Source organism: Haliaeetus albicilla, chromosome 3, assembly GCF_947461875.1.
Source record: "Haliaeetus albicilla chromosome 3, bHalAlb1.1, whole genome shotgun sequence".
In the NCBI taxonomy this organism is placed as follows: Eukaryota; Metazoa; Chordata; class Aves; order Accipitriformes; family Accipitridae; genus Haliaeetus; species Haliaeetus albicilla.
The window spans coordinates 50,366,819-50,384,158 of record NC_091485.1 but is presented as its reverse complement, the minus strand read 5'-3'; the positions used below and the strand labels follow the sequence as shown (position 1 = coordinate 50,384,158).

Sequence of the window (17,340 nt, the reverse complement as noted above, 5' to 3'; positions counted from 1 at the left end):
TATTAAGACCTTCTTTTAAGAGTGAATATTGTTCGGTTTTATTAAAATGCGTCATACCTTTGACACGTTACTTTCTACTCTGAAGCTGATTCAGGCTGCATCTATGTTGATGAAAGGTTGCATTTCCAACTGTGAAAATGTTTTTCCTTTTATGTAGAGTACAGCATTAAAAAAGGAAAACAACACAGCAAATAAGGTACTAACTGACTGGTTTTAAATAGCGCATCAGATAATAAAACAAAAAGAACGGTAAATTCTTCAAAGGCCTCGGTGGCACAGACTTTGCTCGTCTTCCTTTCCCTTGCTTCTCTCCCTTTCTCCTCTCTGTTTTTGCCCCCTTCATGAAAGCAGTCTGTCACGAAAACATTTTCATGTTTCGGTGTTTCTCTGGGGCCCTCTGACACTCAAAAACCCATTATAGAGAACTTCATTACAGTAGCTAGCTGATGAAGATGAAGAAAAGACCCGCCTCAAGTTGCAGACGCGGTAGATTGTTAGTGCTGGGCTGTTTACTGGGGCGAGGGGAGCTGCTCCTTTGCTGCTTTGATTGCCTTGCATTTGCCAGTCCTGTGTTTGGAGTCTCTCTCCTATTTCAGTGAAGCTTAAGGGTGGCACTTAGATAGCATTAAAAAGTTATTGTGGAAATATCAGTAAATTCAGAAGTGACTCATTTGCTTTAAGTGAGATATATTCACGAGTTCAGTCCGGATATTGGAAGGGTTGTTATTTTTTGCTTAATTTTACACGTGTGTCCTTTTCCTAAATAGATCTTTATCAGGCTCTGTGGCAGCTAAAGGAAGGAAGAGGAAGGCCTGAAAGCAGAGTCGTTTCTGCGTAGTAGAGGCAGAAGATGGCATAACGCAAAATCAGGAGGAAGCATAAATAAGTACAAAAGGATGAGTCTTACACTGGTAAGAATGCAGCTCCTGAAGATGTGGCTGAGAATCGCTGCCTTTCGATATGGGTTTAAATGTATACTGCAAAGGCAAAGTCAGAACCAGGACCTACGCGCTAATTGCTGGAGAAATACATGTTACTAAAGGGAGAAGCTTTTGCAAGTGCTAAATGGGAGGAGAGTTTCGAAAAAGAAGATATTTTTCCTTGTGCCTGGAATTTTGTGCAAGGCTATACGTGCTACAGAAGGCATGCGAGTCAGGCGTATGTTTCTCTTAAGAGGCAAAGATGTTTTACAAAGGACTAAAGAGGGACTGCTGAGAAGAAAATAGCCAGCTTTAGATAAAGCACTATAACAAAGACTTGTAGTTTTATGTATCATGGTGTCCATTAAAGCTTAATAAGGAAGAGTGCATTGAACCTAGCCAGGCATACGTTATTCATGTGAGGATAAACATTTAAGGGGTGTGCAAAATCAGAAATTGGGAGGACATGATTGTTTAGCTTTTGAAAAAGCTTTACAGGGAAGATTTTGTTTTCATCCCCCATGGATCACCATGGAAGGTAAAGGAGAGTAAGCTGCAAATGTTTGGAACATATCAATGCAGGAATCCCAGGGGGTTAAAAGCACTATAGTAAAATAAAAGTGGTCTGCTTTCTAAGAGTGTTCTATTTTACACATACTACTGAGAATCTGAGAAAGGCAGTGATTTTGATACTCCATTCACTATAGTAAACCAGCATAATAATGACAGAAGTGTGGGGAGGGGAGGAAGAGGAGGGGGGAGTCTCTCGTATATCCTCGTGCACGTTTTGAATTTCCAGCTAAATAAACAAACGTAGTCCTATGGAGTGCAAAATGATGACTGTTAAAATGAAGAATGAATTTGTTTCCGCTTTTGGAAGACAGCTGATTCAAAGCGATGCTTTTTTCTTTAATTGTTGTCAGCAGAAGGAAGGGTTAACTTTTAAGGAAAAAAATGAATAATTCAGTGTTTGGCTTATCACTTTGCATTTTACTTTCTATTCTTTGGTCATCTGGAACTTGGTGTGAAAGGTAGAGTAAAAGGAGTCAGCTGAGGGGAGCCGGGGTTGTGATAATTTGCACACACATCCCTGTCATTGTTCTGCCTGAAGAGACAGGGCTGGGTTCAAGGCCACATGTGCTCCTGTCATCATTCACATTTCTGCTCCAAGTGCAATACAGAGTGTCAGCTCTCCATCTGTCTTTGCCTGGCAAACGCACGCGCCCAGCATCCTGCCTCCAGCTACGCTGCCACAGCCAGTTCTGATGGCCCTCCTCGCTTCTCTCTGTTCATTCCAGAACAGGAGGCACTGAGCCCTAAATAAGCTTGCTTTTAGGAGAGAGCCATTTACAGTGTGGTATATTTTATCCAAGGATGCCTGGTGAGTTGAAATTATTGCAGCTCTTTCGGTTTTAAATGAGGAAACGCTAATTGTTTTTTGATAGTATTTTTTTTCTGTTCTCTTTTTTTTTTTCCTTCTCTTTAAGATAGAGGGTGATTTGCAAGCTGATACGGGTACGGAGCGATCGTGGATGCTAATTCTGTTGTGTATATGTTTGGGGGAGGGGAATTTGTGCGAGGGAACTGCCAGAGATGATACTTAGAGCAGTACTGGATGTTTCAATGAAAAGGGATAGAAATAGCAGAAAGTCACTGGCTTTGTGGGTGCAGGTCTCTGCACGGGGGATCATTTTTAGCAAAGAGAAATACAGCTTCGGGCTGGCTTTCATGACTGTCAGCTGTACCTTGAATCTGCAAACATTTGATCGGTAGAGATCATTCACAGCGTTCACCCATCAGCTGAAATTATCTCTGTGAAAAGCTGTTTATGTTAGAGAAGTGAAGGAGATTTGTAAAACAAATTATTCCAGCGTTGTCCTAAATCGTAGTCCTTAACTGTCACCCGGCAGATGACTGAAATATGTTGATTCAAAATAAAACAATAAAAAAAATCTGCTGAACTAGAGGAATTGCTGTGGAGCTGGAAATTTTAATAGGTTGGTTTCCTCAGGAAAATATTATCCTTGGATATTACGATCGCTTGTCTAATTGATAAGTGTTATTGCCAATGAAAATGGGGCTTCTACGCAGGGTGATTTGTCTGAGGGGTTTTGTGAAATGCTTGACCACGACTGAGTGGATTGAATTTGGTGTGTTTTGTTTGGGTTTTTTCCCTTTGGTAAGGACTGAAGAAAGCCATGTGCCTGATTATAGCAGCCTGTGTCTCTGGATAAAAAAAGACAGGGCTAGAGATCCTACAGCTGGCTGGTTCTTGTGGATTATTTGGGTAGGACAGGCAGAAGAGGCTACGCTTGATCACAGAGAGTCTGTACACCTCACAGATGGTGTTTTGAAACAGTATCTGCCAGTTTGCTGCAACCACAGTTGCATGTAGGTATTGCCAGTTGTTGGAAGAATGTTTTCCTTTTAGGATTTTTATACACGGTCATACCCTACTGCTGGTATGTTTGCTGATCCTCTGGTTGTAACAAGAAAGTGGGCTCTGTTTGCTCAAAGCACAAGGCTAAGAGGATTTATATGGTTGAAATATGGGCAAATTAATTTGCATAGATAACAACTGAGGACTATGAAAGGTCAATTTAACCCTTTAGATGTCAAATTTGATTTGCATGCATTACATTCTTGGGAATGTGGTCTTCATTAGAAATACCCCAGGAATTCTTTAATTTGAAAAACTGCATTTTGCATAATCTGCTGACGTTTCCCTTATTTCTACGAAACTCATCTTGTGCGGTTTACTGTTTCTGTGTTTTATTAATATATTCAAATGTACTAAAATGACACAGTCTTATCAGTCTTGATCCTTGTGTGCATTATTTGGGGCTATTGGCAAACAGTGTTGGAATGCCTAGAGTGGAGGTTTTTGAAAACCTATTAAGCCTTTGGCATTTAAATTACTTAATCTACCTGCTGGTTAAAATTTCATGCATCTTTAATCAAAATGGCATGCGCTACACTAGAGTATGTATACCCTTATCAATACTCGTTAAGCTTTACCATTAAATAAATCTTTAATTTCCAGCATTCTGTTAAAGCAGTAGCAAGGAAGAAGTGTGTTTTAATGTCAGCTCGGAGTGTTAGAAAACCTTGCACTTGGATACAGAGAATACACTAACAGCTGTGACTGGGAGCATGTGCCAGAATGGAGATACTTGAACAGATCTGACACTTGGCTATTTTTGACACCCATCTGCACTTTTTTACTCTCCTCTAGGATGAACTGCCTCTCAATCTGTTCACAGCATATTTTAGCCTTTTAATATTGTGGTGTTCGTTTTTTTCAAATGGGCATTATTAGCCATCTGGGGCAGATTTTGTATTTTAAAAGTAAGCACATTATGTACAGGAGATTAAAAGGATGTGTATTTTTATGTAATCTGATATTATGTCAGTGCCTTTTGTGTATGTGTGAAGTCTTGATTTCAGAAGCATCCCTTCAGTGCTTCTGACATCTGAAGTCCTTCTTTTGGGGAAAGAACAGGAAGTAATAAAGAGGGGTTCTGGTTTATGTGTAGCGATAACACTTTTATACAAACTAAATTTGCCCTTCAAAGACGAACTGCTCATACCGTTACAATTGCAACTGGCCACTCATCTCCTCGCTTCGCTGTCAGGGCAAAGCGACAGCAGCGAGGCTTGCTAATGAAATGCTGTAAAAGCGATTCAGAGCTCTGTTAAGGCACTACTGCAACTCTGAGAAAAGTCTCTAGAAAGATAATCCCGTTAACATGCAGCTTGCAGTAACCAAGTTAACCATTTTGGCATTCTGTGTAGTGAACTCTAGGAAGTGTTTATCTCTAAATAATTGATGCTGGGGGAACAGTGTTCAAATCTAATACTGTACACTGGTTTGTCTGATTACTATGAATGTGTGTTGGTTTTGGTGTTTTTTTTGTTGTTGTTGTTTTTTTTTTAAGAATTGTTTATTCTGGACTTTATTTATGAAACGTTACAAATCTATCAGTCATTTTATAGTACTTTCAAAGAACAGATGTTGGCCTACAAAATGCTTTATTATTGCCCATGGCAGTATTCAGCATGGTTTCCTTAAAAGGACAATCAGTGATCACAGTCATTGTAGCCCAGAAATAATGCTGCTCTTTCAGAAGATGGCCTGGTATTAGGTCAGACCACCCTTTCTTTACTTCTGCTCTCCAGATGTGGCTGCAACTTTTTTTTTTTTTTTTTTTTAAGTTCGTGTTTCAAAAAAAAATGGGTTTGTTTTCAAAATCTGGTTTTACTTAAGATATCTCCATCCTGGAGTGCATTTCATAAATTGCCCACATATTTTTCTTAGCAGAGAACTTAACTGGCTGTAATTTTTAACACATGGCCACATCATGTGATATTTTCAAAACATTTGCACATAGCTTTAAGAAGGTCCCAGCAGAAATGATCCATCATCTCACAGCCAGCCCGTTTCTTAACAGCATATCTGCATTTTCCATTTAGCAGAGCTATATATTATTAGCTTACATTTTGGGTAGTAAAACAGTGCATTGCTGATTGTAAAACATGGACTTTATTATCTGCTGAAAATTGATTTGGCATTTATAGCCACTGTGTACTAGACTGGCTTTCTGGTTTTAACATTAGTGCTAGCAAGTGATGATTTGTTTAAAGAACAGAAACAAAATTGCCATGGACATAACTGTTAGTGTCCTAGTAACTGAACATTTGGATTATCCACCTGTTTTTTAAATACATGCGTCTAAATGCTGTTATACAGGAAAAGTCTCCTAATAGTCCATTAACCGACTTGTTCTGTTTTAAGTTGCAGTTGCTATGCTGTTACATTAGGACAATTCTGTGTCTTACAAAACAAGTTTCCTGCCAAACGGAGAAAATGTGTCTGGAAATATTTAAGTCCAAGTGTTAACCTTGCATCATTATTCCAATCATCCTACATAATGACTTTATCTTCTTCAGGATTTGGGTAGGAGCAAAAAGCTCTTTCCCTAAGATGACTGCGGGTCACTAGGTTCCTCAGATACATATTGTAGGGTTTGGGAGACGATGTGTAATGACTTGCTTTTCAAAGTATTAAAGTTTCTTCTTTTATGGTAGTAATATATTCCAAAGTCTGCATGACATTATTGCTGTTATTTTCAACCCATGGGGCTGTGAACTGCATCTTGCTACGTATGCATGGAAAATAACTAACACATCATGGGTTGCAGATAATGCTGCAGAAATAGCGATTAATATGTATATTTTTAAGCAGCGTCCAAACACTCTTTCCCTGTGAAGTTTTAGTGCTTTTCCACTCGGACCCTTTGTTGTGAAGGAACTATCAAAACACTTTCTCAGGACTGGTACTTCCCTGGCGTGTGTAGGGTGTTTAGCACTGATTGCGTCTTGATTTGAAGATTTTGGACTCCACACTCGTATGTTTGAGACATAATCATCATACCTTGCAACTCAATGTGTATATGCAATTTTAAAAAAAGGACTTGAATACCAGTTTGGGGTAAAATAAATTCTAAAATGATGTCATATGCCAATTTGAAAAGTCCGGATAGAGAAGTTGATACGTCTAAGAGTAGAAGAAGACATGATAGCTGGTCCTTTTCAGGACCTGTACATATACCAGTACCAGTTTTCTTGTTTGTGTGCTGCATCCTTTTTTCTTCCAAGTGTGTACATCAAGGATAACTCTACAAAAAATCAGCTGAAGCCTGATTTCTCGCCACTAGGTCACAGACTAAAGCTAAGTGCACAAGATGACTTCTGCACCTGAAGCAGTAGCTGGCTTCCAAATCCAGAATTGCATGCCTCAACTCTGTCCTCATTCCTGATGCATCACTGTTACAGCTTTAAAGTTTCCCAAGCATGTCGAGCTGCCTCTGGGCGGGCATGCTAAGATCTGTCTCGGTATCGATAGGGTTAAGCAGGCCAGTGCTGAGTTCACACCTATGTCTTTTTGGAGTTGAAGCATTTCTGTGTCTGAGTCGTTTGCACAGCTGGATCTGGTAGGTAATTTCAGAGGAAGCCCAGTGCGTATTCAGAAACGTTGGTCTCTTCACAAGTGCAGGCTTACTTCTTGTTCCCAGAAATGTGTGTGATGTAAAACGGAGCACAGAGCCAGAGATTTTGAGGCGAGTAGAGATTAAATCGGAAAATCCATAGGGCACAGCAGCGCTTGGATTTTGACCTGTACACAGACACAGTCTAGCCATATTGGCCCGCTTGGCAAGGCTGATTTCATTCAATATCCCACTATGCTAACTCTACGTTCACCCGGTTCCTCGGTGAAGCTGGTGAAGTCCTTGCCGTGCTGTGCCATGCTATCTATAGCCATTGGCTCAACTCTCCAGGAGCTCAGCCGTCTCTGCGCCACGTTGCATTTTGCGATGTACATGTGTTCCTCCTGCCTCTTGTACGTGAGAGTCACCAGACGAAGAGCAGGACCAGTGCAGGAGCCGCTTCCTCCTGGCTGCCGTTGATCTTGGGCCTTGGTCCCTCCTGAAATGTTTCCTGCTCAGTTCTCGGGCAGAACAAGAGCGATGGAGATTACTCCCATCCAGAATAAGCTGCTGCTGGGCAGTAGCTTTCCCCCTGCTGAGGGAATACGTTACAGACCTGAGCTTGATTGAGCAAGCAGAGGGAGGATTTGAATTCATGTCTTTCACTTCCAGAGTGAGGCTTCCACTCAAAGGACTTGAATAAAATCAAAGCTCACCTCTTCCATCTTGCCTAGCGGTGTCTTACACAAACTCGTTCTACTTGCCAATCTTCTGAAGGTGAGGATAAGGAGATCTTTTCTGGAGGAGGGAGTAGTGCTGTGGATCCCATGTCTCCAAGATACTGAGGCTCTTCAAAGGCAGGAGTAAAGCATCCTGTCTCCGGTATTTCCCTGTTGGTGAGCTGTAGGCAGTTGCTAGGTAAATATAACTAACTTTGTATCATCTTTTCTGTTGTGAGCTGTCTAATGGGAGGGTGTAGAGAGAATGGATAGAACCAAACTCTTCTCAGAGGTGCATAGTGATAGGATGAGAGGCAACAGGCACAAGTAATGGACCATGGTAAATCCCAAATAGATACCAGGAAAAAAATTCTCTTCACCGTAAGGATGGTCAGACACTGAAACACGTTGTCCAGAGGGGTAGTGGTATTTGCATTATTGAAGACACCATATTGGACAAACACCTGGCAACTTGATCTAACTAACTGCCCATGTTTTGAGGCAGAAGGGCATGGACTGTCTGATCTCCTGAGGTCACTTCAGCCTGCATGATGATTCTTTGCTCTACTGGATCCATTAGCTGTTTTGGATACCCAGTCTGAGGTGCTTCAGCCCTGTGCACTGTAGGGGAGAGCAGAGTAGTCCCTGGCACTGGCTTTTGTGTTGTCTGGGCACCTAAAGTTAGTTATTCATTGATCTGAAACCATTACTTGATCTGTAGCTTGCAGAATGAACTTTGCCTTTGCATGCCAGTAGAAGAGCAGAATTGTCAGGCTCAGTGCTGGCTGAAAGGGCTGCACCTTCTTCCTGTGGTAGCTCATGAAGCTGTGCTTCCACATACCAAAGCTGAATTTATTTCTCTGTGCTGTTGAGTCTGTTTTTTCCCTACTAGTAATTTGTTCTTTAGTGCCAGTTATAGGCAGAGTGTGGAGAAGTAGCCTCATTGTGAGCATTAATTGCAGAAGAACTTGAGACAAGTTGCTGGAGACCTTGGGATTTGAGAGGAGCCGCTTCAGCTGGAGGTTCACAGACCTCTTGGTTTTGTCCCTGTGCTGCAGCACATCGCCTGGTAGTATTGTTCTTGCAGCTGGTTTAAGGCTGTAGTGTCAAAAGAGACACAGAATGGATCCAACATCTAAAAATCTCCTGCCCAAATTCCTACGGCATGAAGCTACAGCCTTACTTGAGATTTTCCATGATGTTGCGTAATGACATGTGCATTTATTTCTACTTCTTGCTCTTGGGACCTGGCAATCTTGTGAAATTTTCATGAGGAATAACTGCCTGCTAGGACCCACATATCTGAATTAATTTAAATTATCCAGCCAGCTATTTCAGTATTAATGCGGATATATGTTCTGGAACAGTGCCTGCAACTTAACCATGCTTTTAAACGGGCACAAAGTGTAAGTCAAAGGTGGCAGGAAATCTTCCTGAAGTTCGAAAGGAAACACCGTCAGCAGTGGACACAATTATTAGGACTATTGCTTGTATGGTTCTCATTCATTATGGATATCCCTTTGGAAGCAGACTGTAACAAGCTTTGCTGCATTTTTGCATATTGGCAATACTGAGCTGACAAAGACCAAAAGAAATGTGGAAATAGAACAGAAAAGGAATCGGTATTGATCACCTCTTGGAGGAGAGGCTGAGGAATAAGAAGTAAGAAGAATGTATCTTGATAACCCTTCAAGCGTACTGCAGGTTCATGCAGATCTGGTGTAGGGTCAGGCCTATATCATTCTTGGTTAAAAAAGGATTTACTGTAATGAATTGAGACTTGAGGAAGTGGGATTTGCATATGCTTAACTGCAACGAAGTTTGAAATGGTGATTCAAGAAGTAGGAATATGTTTTACCTTTCAAAGTCCATTGCCCTTTCCAGCTTATTGATACATCTTTTCTCTTCTGGGGGTTAATGCACTATTCTGTCTTCTGTAAGTCATTCAGAAAGCATCTCTAAAATTTAACTTGGTACCCTTTCAGTTCTAATGCTTTATTGGAATTTTCTTGATGTGCTTATAATCCACTTCTCCAAGCCTTGGGAGCCCTCCAGTGCAGATTCTTGTAGTCCCCCCTTTCTCTCTGATTCTTCTAGCGATGCTGGGTTCACTGTCTTATTGTGCTCCTGTTTTGAAACCACATCCTGCTAAAGGAGTAATCTCCTGGTTTAGTGATACAGGGCCTTTCCCCTTCCTTCTTTCTGATCTCTCCTTAATATGTGTTTTGTGAGTCATGCAAACACACATGACTCAAATAGTCTTCCTGCCGCAAGATTACAGTTTGGAAAATGTCTGCACTCGTATCATATGAAAATACAGCCATAATTTGATTCTTGCTTCTAAACTGTGCATTCCAAATGTATTCTGGTGGCCCTTTTAAGCCAGGGTAACAAGCATGTGTACCCAGCCTTGGATTTTCGTTGTAGCTATTTTATAATCCAAATGAATGCCATCACCATAGACTTTCCTATATGTGACATCCCCATAGCATTCCTTGAATTTTTAAGAGAATCTTTTTTTTTTAAGGATTTTGTGCCTTGCAGAGCACCAGCCACATCATTCGTGGTTAGCAAATACAAATTAACATCTATTGGTTTAATTTTATTTTTCCAGTCCATTTCACTACATAATTGTTGATTGTGTAATTATATCTGCCAGCTTTGCATGCACTTACTTGTATTGTAGTTAGAAGAAAGTTTGCTAACTGAAGTTTAGAAGAGGTCATTTTCTGTGGACAGCATTACTCTTTCTTGTAGCGACTTTTCTTTGCATGGAACTGTACGAGGTACACTATTTTTGACTACAGTGTACAAAAATGATCTTTAAAAACCAGAGATGCGATAACCTTATTCTTTTTGAGAAGGAATCGGGGTTTGTATCAGTTTTGAAAGTACACACTGAGAAATACTGAGTGAACCATAGGGACTTTGAGAGTTACTGACACAATAAAGAAAGTTGAAAGATGCTCATTAAGGCAACTTTGGTTATGTCTGTAAAAGAAAGGGTATAATTAGATATCCAGCGAGGTCAGATGGCACTGTCATTGAATAGCTTTGAAAGTCATTGGTTTTCTTCTTGGAAACTGGTTTGCAACAGAGTTTACCATGTCTTTGGTCTTGGTGGTTTTAGTTTTCATTTCTCCACTGGCAGAGGGAGGAGAGTGATAAAACTAGAATTAAAGTGGCCCACATCATTGGTTGAATTCATCCTTCCATGGTGCTGTAGGATCTCCTCACTCTAGGGTCCTGAAAGAGAGAGCACTTCTGTCGACATCCTTCATATTAGATCTCGGAAGTAATTTAAATTACTTCATTAAGATCAATATTTCATTATTTTACACCGAGATCGCCATTAGACTGCATTACATCTTCAGAAACAAAAGCAAAGTCTTTTGCAATTTTTAAAGGCGATCTGTGCAGTAATGAGTGTATATTTTACTTTTCTGAATTCCTAATAGTCAGCATGAGCACTTTATTGTCCCCTTGCAAATGGAGGAGAAGTGAGACAGTGGCTGCTCTGGGAATATTATTTGTGTCTCTCGTGTTAAATTTTTAAAGTATTTTGAGCAATGCTCATCTTGTTTTGTTAATTTACTTACGTATCTCTTTACATTATTCTCTGGTTGTAAAAGCAAACATGTATTTGGTTCCTCTATATTTAATAAGCAAGGCTGCTGTGCAGGAAATGAATCTGCGCCTGAAACTTTCATCGAGAGTTTGGTATGAAAGCAGAGCCTTCAGAGCATATATAGCAAATTCTCTGCCGTCTGAGGGAGAGCCGGTGTTACAGTCTTGCTTTGCCCTCTTCAGACTCCTCTGCATAGGCGCAACTATGTCTTGGTGGAATAAAGGCTGGATTTGCATGGTTGCTTCTCAGCTGACCAGCCAGGCTTCTTCCTCTGACGTGTCAATTGGTAGAGTAGTAATTTCCAATTCCTTTCATTTTGAGGAAGGAAAGCAGTGGTATTTAATCTTCAGAGACCAGCAGAAACAGAATTCTTTAGTTTATGCTGCCTTAAAGCTTTTGCTTCAAACTGTTCTTGAGAGTCTGTAAAAGCCCCAAAGATAAAAACACTACCAACATTTCAGGTATCGACCTGCATCCCTCCGTAGAGCCACAAGAGAGATGATATACTCTCTCCTTAAGTTAACTTCTGTATTCTTTCAGAAAGAGCTTTGTGGATGCTGCTGAATAACTTGCTTTTTCTTGAAAGAATACAGAAAATCATGATGCCTTGATTTCATCCTGACACCAGCAAATATGATTGCATGGTTTTTGTCTGGGGCACTGGTTCAAGACAGTCTTGAAAGAATGAGTGTCTATTACTTAATCACCAGGAATGCTTAATAGTTTTGTCAGAAGTGTTTTTCTTTTTGGAGGCTGTAAGTGTTTTTGCTGTCTTGCCACACTAGATATAGAATAGATGCCTTGATGAATTACCTAATGGGGATTCTGCTGCAGAAATTGATGCTTGCTGAATCGAAATCAAAGCCTTTTTTTGTCTCCTTTGGTCATTACAGTAAAGCTGCTGGTTTTTAAATATGTCTGCTTACAAGTCTGGGATGTGCACACATTGTTGCATGCAGTTGCTGGGTTTTGGAGGGCTCTTTGCCACAAAATAATACGATGATGCAGATGTTCTGATACTGTTCTTTTAAAAGAGTTGATTGCGGATCTGATGGTGAAAGATGATCAGCAGCTAGCATATATCATCATCTTCTGATCCAAACAGGTTCCTTTGGGAGTCAGCTGTACTGTTTCAGTGTGTTGTAATTAAATTGAGTGCTGTTAAGGTGTCAGAAATTACATTATAATGCAGGATAATGGACTTAAATAGACTTATTTGCACAATGCAAATCATAATCTAGCAAATTACCCTTAAAGGCTATATATTAAGAAACAAAACAAGCCCCCCAATATTCAATAGGAAGAGAAAAAGGAAGAAAATTGGTCTGATTTCTGACTCGGTCCCTAAGACATCCTTGCATTAGAGTCTGTCTGGACTTAATAGATGCAACAGTCGTAAAATGCTTTGTTTGAAAGAAAAAGGTAATTATTTTTTATTTTAGTTAGGGTTGGATGACTGGGGGGAAATCCCTGTTGACCAGACCTTTAATACTTGGAAAAATCCTTATACATGCAACAGATAACTTGTGTAACTAGCTCTTCTGAGGTTTTGAGCAATGTTAATTCCCAGAAAAGTTCATGTGAGTTGTAAATACCTAGCATCTTGCAGAATTAGACTGTATTTATGAGAAGGCTAATGTTGTTAGGAAAATACTAGATTTACATGCATAGCGAGAGCTGTTTGTAAATCAGCAGGTGGTTTCTAAAATAACAGAAATTCGCAAAGTGTTTACTGATGTGATTTCTTTCTGAAAAATGTGTTTAAAAATACTCAAACATTAAAACTTCACATGCAAAAAGCTGATGTACTTTTCTTTATCCATCTCAGGACCTTCTCACTGGTGGTTCGAATGCACAGACTCTTCATTTTCAGTCTTGAGGACCATATTTTAACTTTTGAAAGGGCCCAGTAGAAGGAAAAAAAGAGAAAAGAATTTTCTTGTGAGCTATGTGTTTCAGTAGGAAGCATATTTCTGTGAATAGATAGGAAAAATTCAGATGACACCAGAAAATCTATGCTTTATTTTTGTGTGTGTACGCACATGCTTTCATACAGAACACTAGATTACATTTCTCTTTAGTCTTATAAAACCTGCTTGGGACTGAATTCATTAATGATGCAAAGCAGCATTGAGATACTACGCTTCTTTAGAATTATACATACGGGCCCAAGCAATTAGTTAGTGACAAAAGTCAAAGAATATCATATCTCTAATTAAAAAAAAAAAAATCAAAATCCTGTAAACTGATTTGCCTGTGTGCCATTTTCATACTCTGATTTAAAATTAAACCCTACCCTGTAAATGGCTGTTGAATTGTGTACATTTACTCTGAAAAGGTTTCCAGTGTGGTGAAAAAAGGACTTCAGTTCAAAGATCTTTAATCCGGTTTCCTCTGTTTTATTTGGTTACACAGAAAATCTCGCCCTTCGCCACTGCCCCCCAATTCTTCATTCGCCGATAGTAGAGGGTGAAATTTGTGCCACGCTACTTATACATATTTTAAAACAATTGTGCTAGCTTTAGACCCGAAGTCTTTCTTCATCTATCATTTATCTCATGATGTTATCTTTTGTACTCGGTACCCTTCAGTAAGCACAGCCTGACACGTCTTGTGGCCTTTACCTTCTGCGATAAAAAAGATTGAAAAGATGCTTGGCACCACCTGGTGAAGATGAGGCAACCCTGGAGAACTGTGCTTCAGGAGCAGGTGACTGATGCTAAGAAATGTGCCAGTCTAGGGACACAGCTGAAGGGTTGTACTAGGGGAGGGGGAGGGGAAGGGAAGGAAAAAAAGAGCAGGAACATTAATACATCTTCCTGAGGTTTGATGGGACATATACTGCCTACTGTTCCATCTGGTGCTTATGATAGCATGGCATATTAGCATGCTGCAAGTTCATAATGTATTCAGGGCGAGAAAACACCACTTGCATACCAATTGAGGCGTCCTCTTTCTCAGAGCTGCCTTTGAATTTCAATGATGTTTATGCCTCCTAAGCCACGACTGAACTGAGCGTTTCCGCTCGTGGAGGAATAACAGCAGTGAGGGACTCTGGCTTGTGTGGGTTTTCTTTCCCCTCTCTTTCTATATTTCTCCCTTTTTTTTTAGTTCTTTTCTTCCTGCTCTCTCCTTCCAGTTTATTTGGTTTGAGGAAGACGGGTTGAGGTTTTGGACTAGCTAATTACATAGCTTCTGTTAATATTACATTAACTTCTTTTTAAGGTTGTAGTCTGTTGCTTTTTGCTTATCTCAAAATGCTTAAATGTACTTTTTATGACATTTTGATGACATTACTCTAAAAGCAGTGTCATGAAGCGTTTAAAAAAAAGCATGTTGCAATTCTGCTTTATTTTCATATTTCCTGCATTGCTAAAGAACAAACAAAACCTTGAACTCCGCATTTCATGGTAAATTATTTGGGCCCTGCGTCTTCAAAGACTCGATTTTAACGTCAAGTGTGCTACCATAATAGGATAAGTATCTGAAGTTGAGCAGGTATGTAAGTCCTTGTAGGAGCGAGGTCTTTTTATCGATCCCTTGCAGGAAATGTACTGATACGTTCATTTTATTTCTCCCTACCCTGTCCTCTTTGAAACTCTGCTGAGATTGTCTCCCGTCAAGTGTCAATCTCAAAATGCGCCGTAGAAACTCTCGACTGCACATTTTGTTTCTGAATTTGTCAAAGATTGTGATCTTTTCATGGCTCAGTGCTGTGAATTGCTCTGCAGCCCTCCTTCCAGTAGGTTTTGAAAGTGTGGAGTTTACACACAGGGTAGGGTATTTGATGTGGGTTTTCAAGTGTGTGGAGTAATACATGAGTACTAGTCACATTTGCCTTTGTTGGTGACTGTGCTTCTAAACCCCTTCACGTGTTTTGAAACTCCTACCCCAATAAAGGAGGCTAAGCTTGCTGCTTGTCGTGGTTTAACCCCAGCCGGCAGCCGAGCACCGGCAGAGCCGCTCGCTCGCTCCCCCCCACCTCACAGCGGGATGGGGGGAAGAGAATTGGAAGGCTCAAAGTGAGAAAACTCATGCGTTCAGATAAGAATAGTTTAATAATTGAAATAAAATAAAATAGTAATAGTAGCAGTAATAGTAATAACAAAAACAATAAAAGTAATGTAAAGGAAAATAACAAAGAAAAATAGAATGCAAGAAAGACAAGTGATGCAAATGAAAAGAATTGCTCACCACCAACTGACCCATGCCCAGCCGGTCCCCGAGCAGCAGGTCGTGTGTCGTCCCCCCCCCCCCCGCCCCCAGCCAACCTTTCCCCTAGTTTTATTGCTGAGCATGACATCATATGTGGTCAGTTGGGGTCAGCTGTCCCGGCTGTGCCCCCCCCAGCTCCTTGTGCCCCCCCAGCCTCCTCGCTGGTGGGGTGGGGTGAGGAGCAGAAAAGGCCTTGGCTCTGTGCAAGCACTGCTCAGCAATAGCTAAAACACCCCTGTGTTATCAACACTGTTTTCAGCACAAACCCAAAACATAGCCCCATACTAGCTACTATGAAGAAAATTAACACTACCCCAGCCAAAACCAGCACACTGCTTGAAGGGGGGAGAATATTAAAACAGTATCTCTAGTACAGACCCGCTTAATGAATGCATTTGGTATCTAGTCCTCTACCTGCACAGCTGGACTCTTACTCCTGCCCAGAACCGAGCGTGGTTTGAGGCTTTAGCTTAATCTTTAATGCATATGACTGTCATGCTAATATAGCTTCAATAAAAATGTACTAGGTAGCACTTTGAACTCCTTCACTCTAATTTAGTATTAATCCACTTGATTACTAGAAAAGAAAAGATCTTGCTATAGTTCTGATCCATTCTTTCAAATACATCCAGCCGTGCCTCTTATAAATATATATTTTTCAGACAGTCATTTAGCCACTGTTGCATAGATAAGAAATGAAAAATGCATTAGTCATCTTGACAAAGAATAAATTGACTTCTTTTGGTTCACTATCTGAGTATCTGTTGTCTGATGGCTTAAGAACATTCCTTGTTTACTGATAGTGCGTTTAGACCTAGGTATTAATGTCTTGGCTTAAATGCTAATTTTCTTTTTTTCTTAATATATTCAGTAAGGCTAATGTTACTCAATAGGAATGTGGAGGAGGTAGTGTGGGTAATTCAAGCAAGTTTAGTCAGCACTTACAAGATTCTTGAAATGTTTCTTGATGTCCTACAGAACTGTTAACATCTGCACGGCTTGTGAGAAGAGCCATATTTATTACAGCTGTATGCTAGCTAGAATGCAAAAGAAAAGGAGGGGGATCAGAGTTAAGAATGAAGCAGCTGGCTTTCAATACAGAGATTTATAATTTTACTCTCATTACAGACCAACAGTAAACTCTACTTGGACTCTTTTGCATCAGCTTCTTTGAGATGGCAGGTTGAAGACTTGGGAGTTTAGCTATCCACAGATACAGTGCAAAGAAATACACGCAGTTTAAAAGAAAACAAAGCTTTGAGATAAATAATCACAAGTGAAGTTCAGTGTTTCCAGGAGGTGTTCCAGTATGACATAACATGAGGCAGAGCATGTGTTTAAAGTCTACATTTGAGATGGTAAAAAAAAGAGAAAGGTAGATTATTTTAAACAATAAGAAAAAGAAACAGAAGAAGACATGGCTGAGTAATAAATGAGAAGGCTGCTGGCTCCCTGCAGAACCAAGAAGGTCGTACAGTTTCTTGTCCCCATTCTTGTCAGGGTTTGGGGTCGCTGGAAGAAAGGAAGGTATGTTGAAAGGCTCCTGAGATCCCAGGCCTGACTGAATGGTGTAACAGTACCTTGGAGTGTTTGTTTTACCTCTTCTTTTCTCTCTCTTTGTGCTAGAAGGGAAAGTGAGGGAATAACAATCAGTATCGGAATACCATTTTCTGTTTCATTCCTTCCTGTAAAAAATCACACACACGTTTCCAGGATCAGGGGGGTTTTGTCCAAGTTTGGTGTCCCCCCTCACCCATTTCTTTCTCAGCCGTTGAGACAGATTTGAACCCAAGCTATGCCAATATCCAAGCTATTTGTTAGTTATCAGAATTTTTGTTCAATTTCAATTAAGATTAAAGATTCCTATAGTT

At 40.3% G+C, this 17,340-nt stretch overlaps 1 protein-coding gene across 7 annotated transcripts in view; it reads left to right on the top strand.

Annotated features, from left to right (window-relative positions):
- RUNX1T1 (RUNX1 partner transcriptional co-repressor 1) overlaps window positions 1-17,340 on the top strand; it is a 117,069-nt gene that overhangs the window by 33,676 nt on the left and 66,053 nt on the right. Inside the window, exon 2 of one of the 7 annotated variants that reach the window (XM_069779657.1) lies at window positions 13,846-13,963. The exons of 5 other annotated variants lie outside the window; for them this stretch is intronic. Coding sequence is in view for 1 of the 2 variants with exons in the window: in XM_069779655.1 (XP_069635756.1) it covers window positions 2,295-2,301 (7 nt within the window). In the remaining variant the exon portion in view is untranslated. Of the gene's footprint in view, window positions 1-1,986; window positions 2,302-13,845; window positions 13,964-17,340 lie in introns of those variants that run through there. One more of the 7 variants, XM_069779655.1, reaches the window with a different exon arrangement.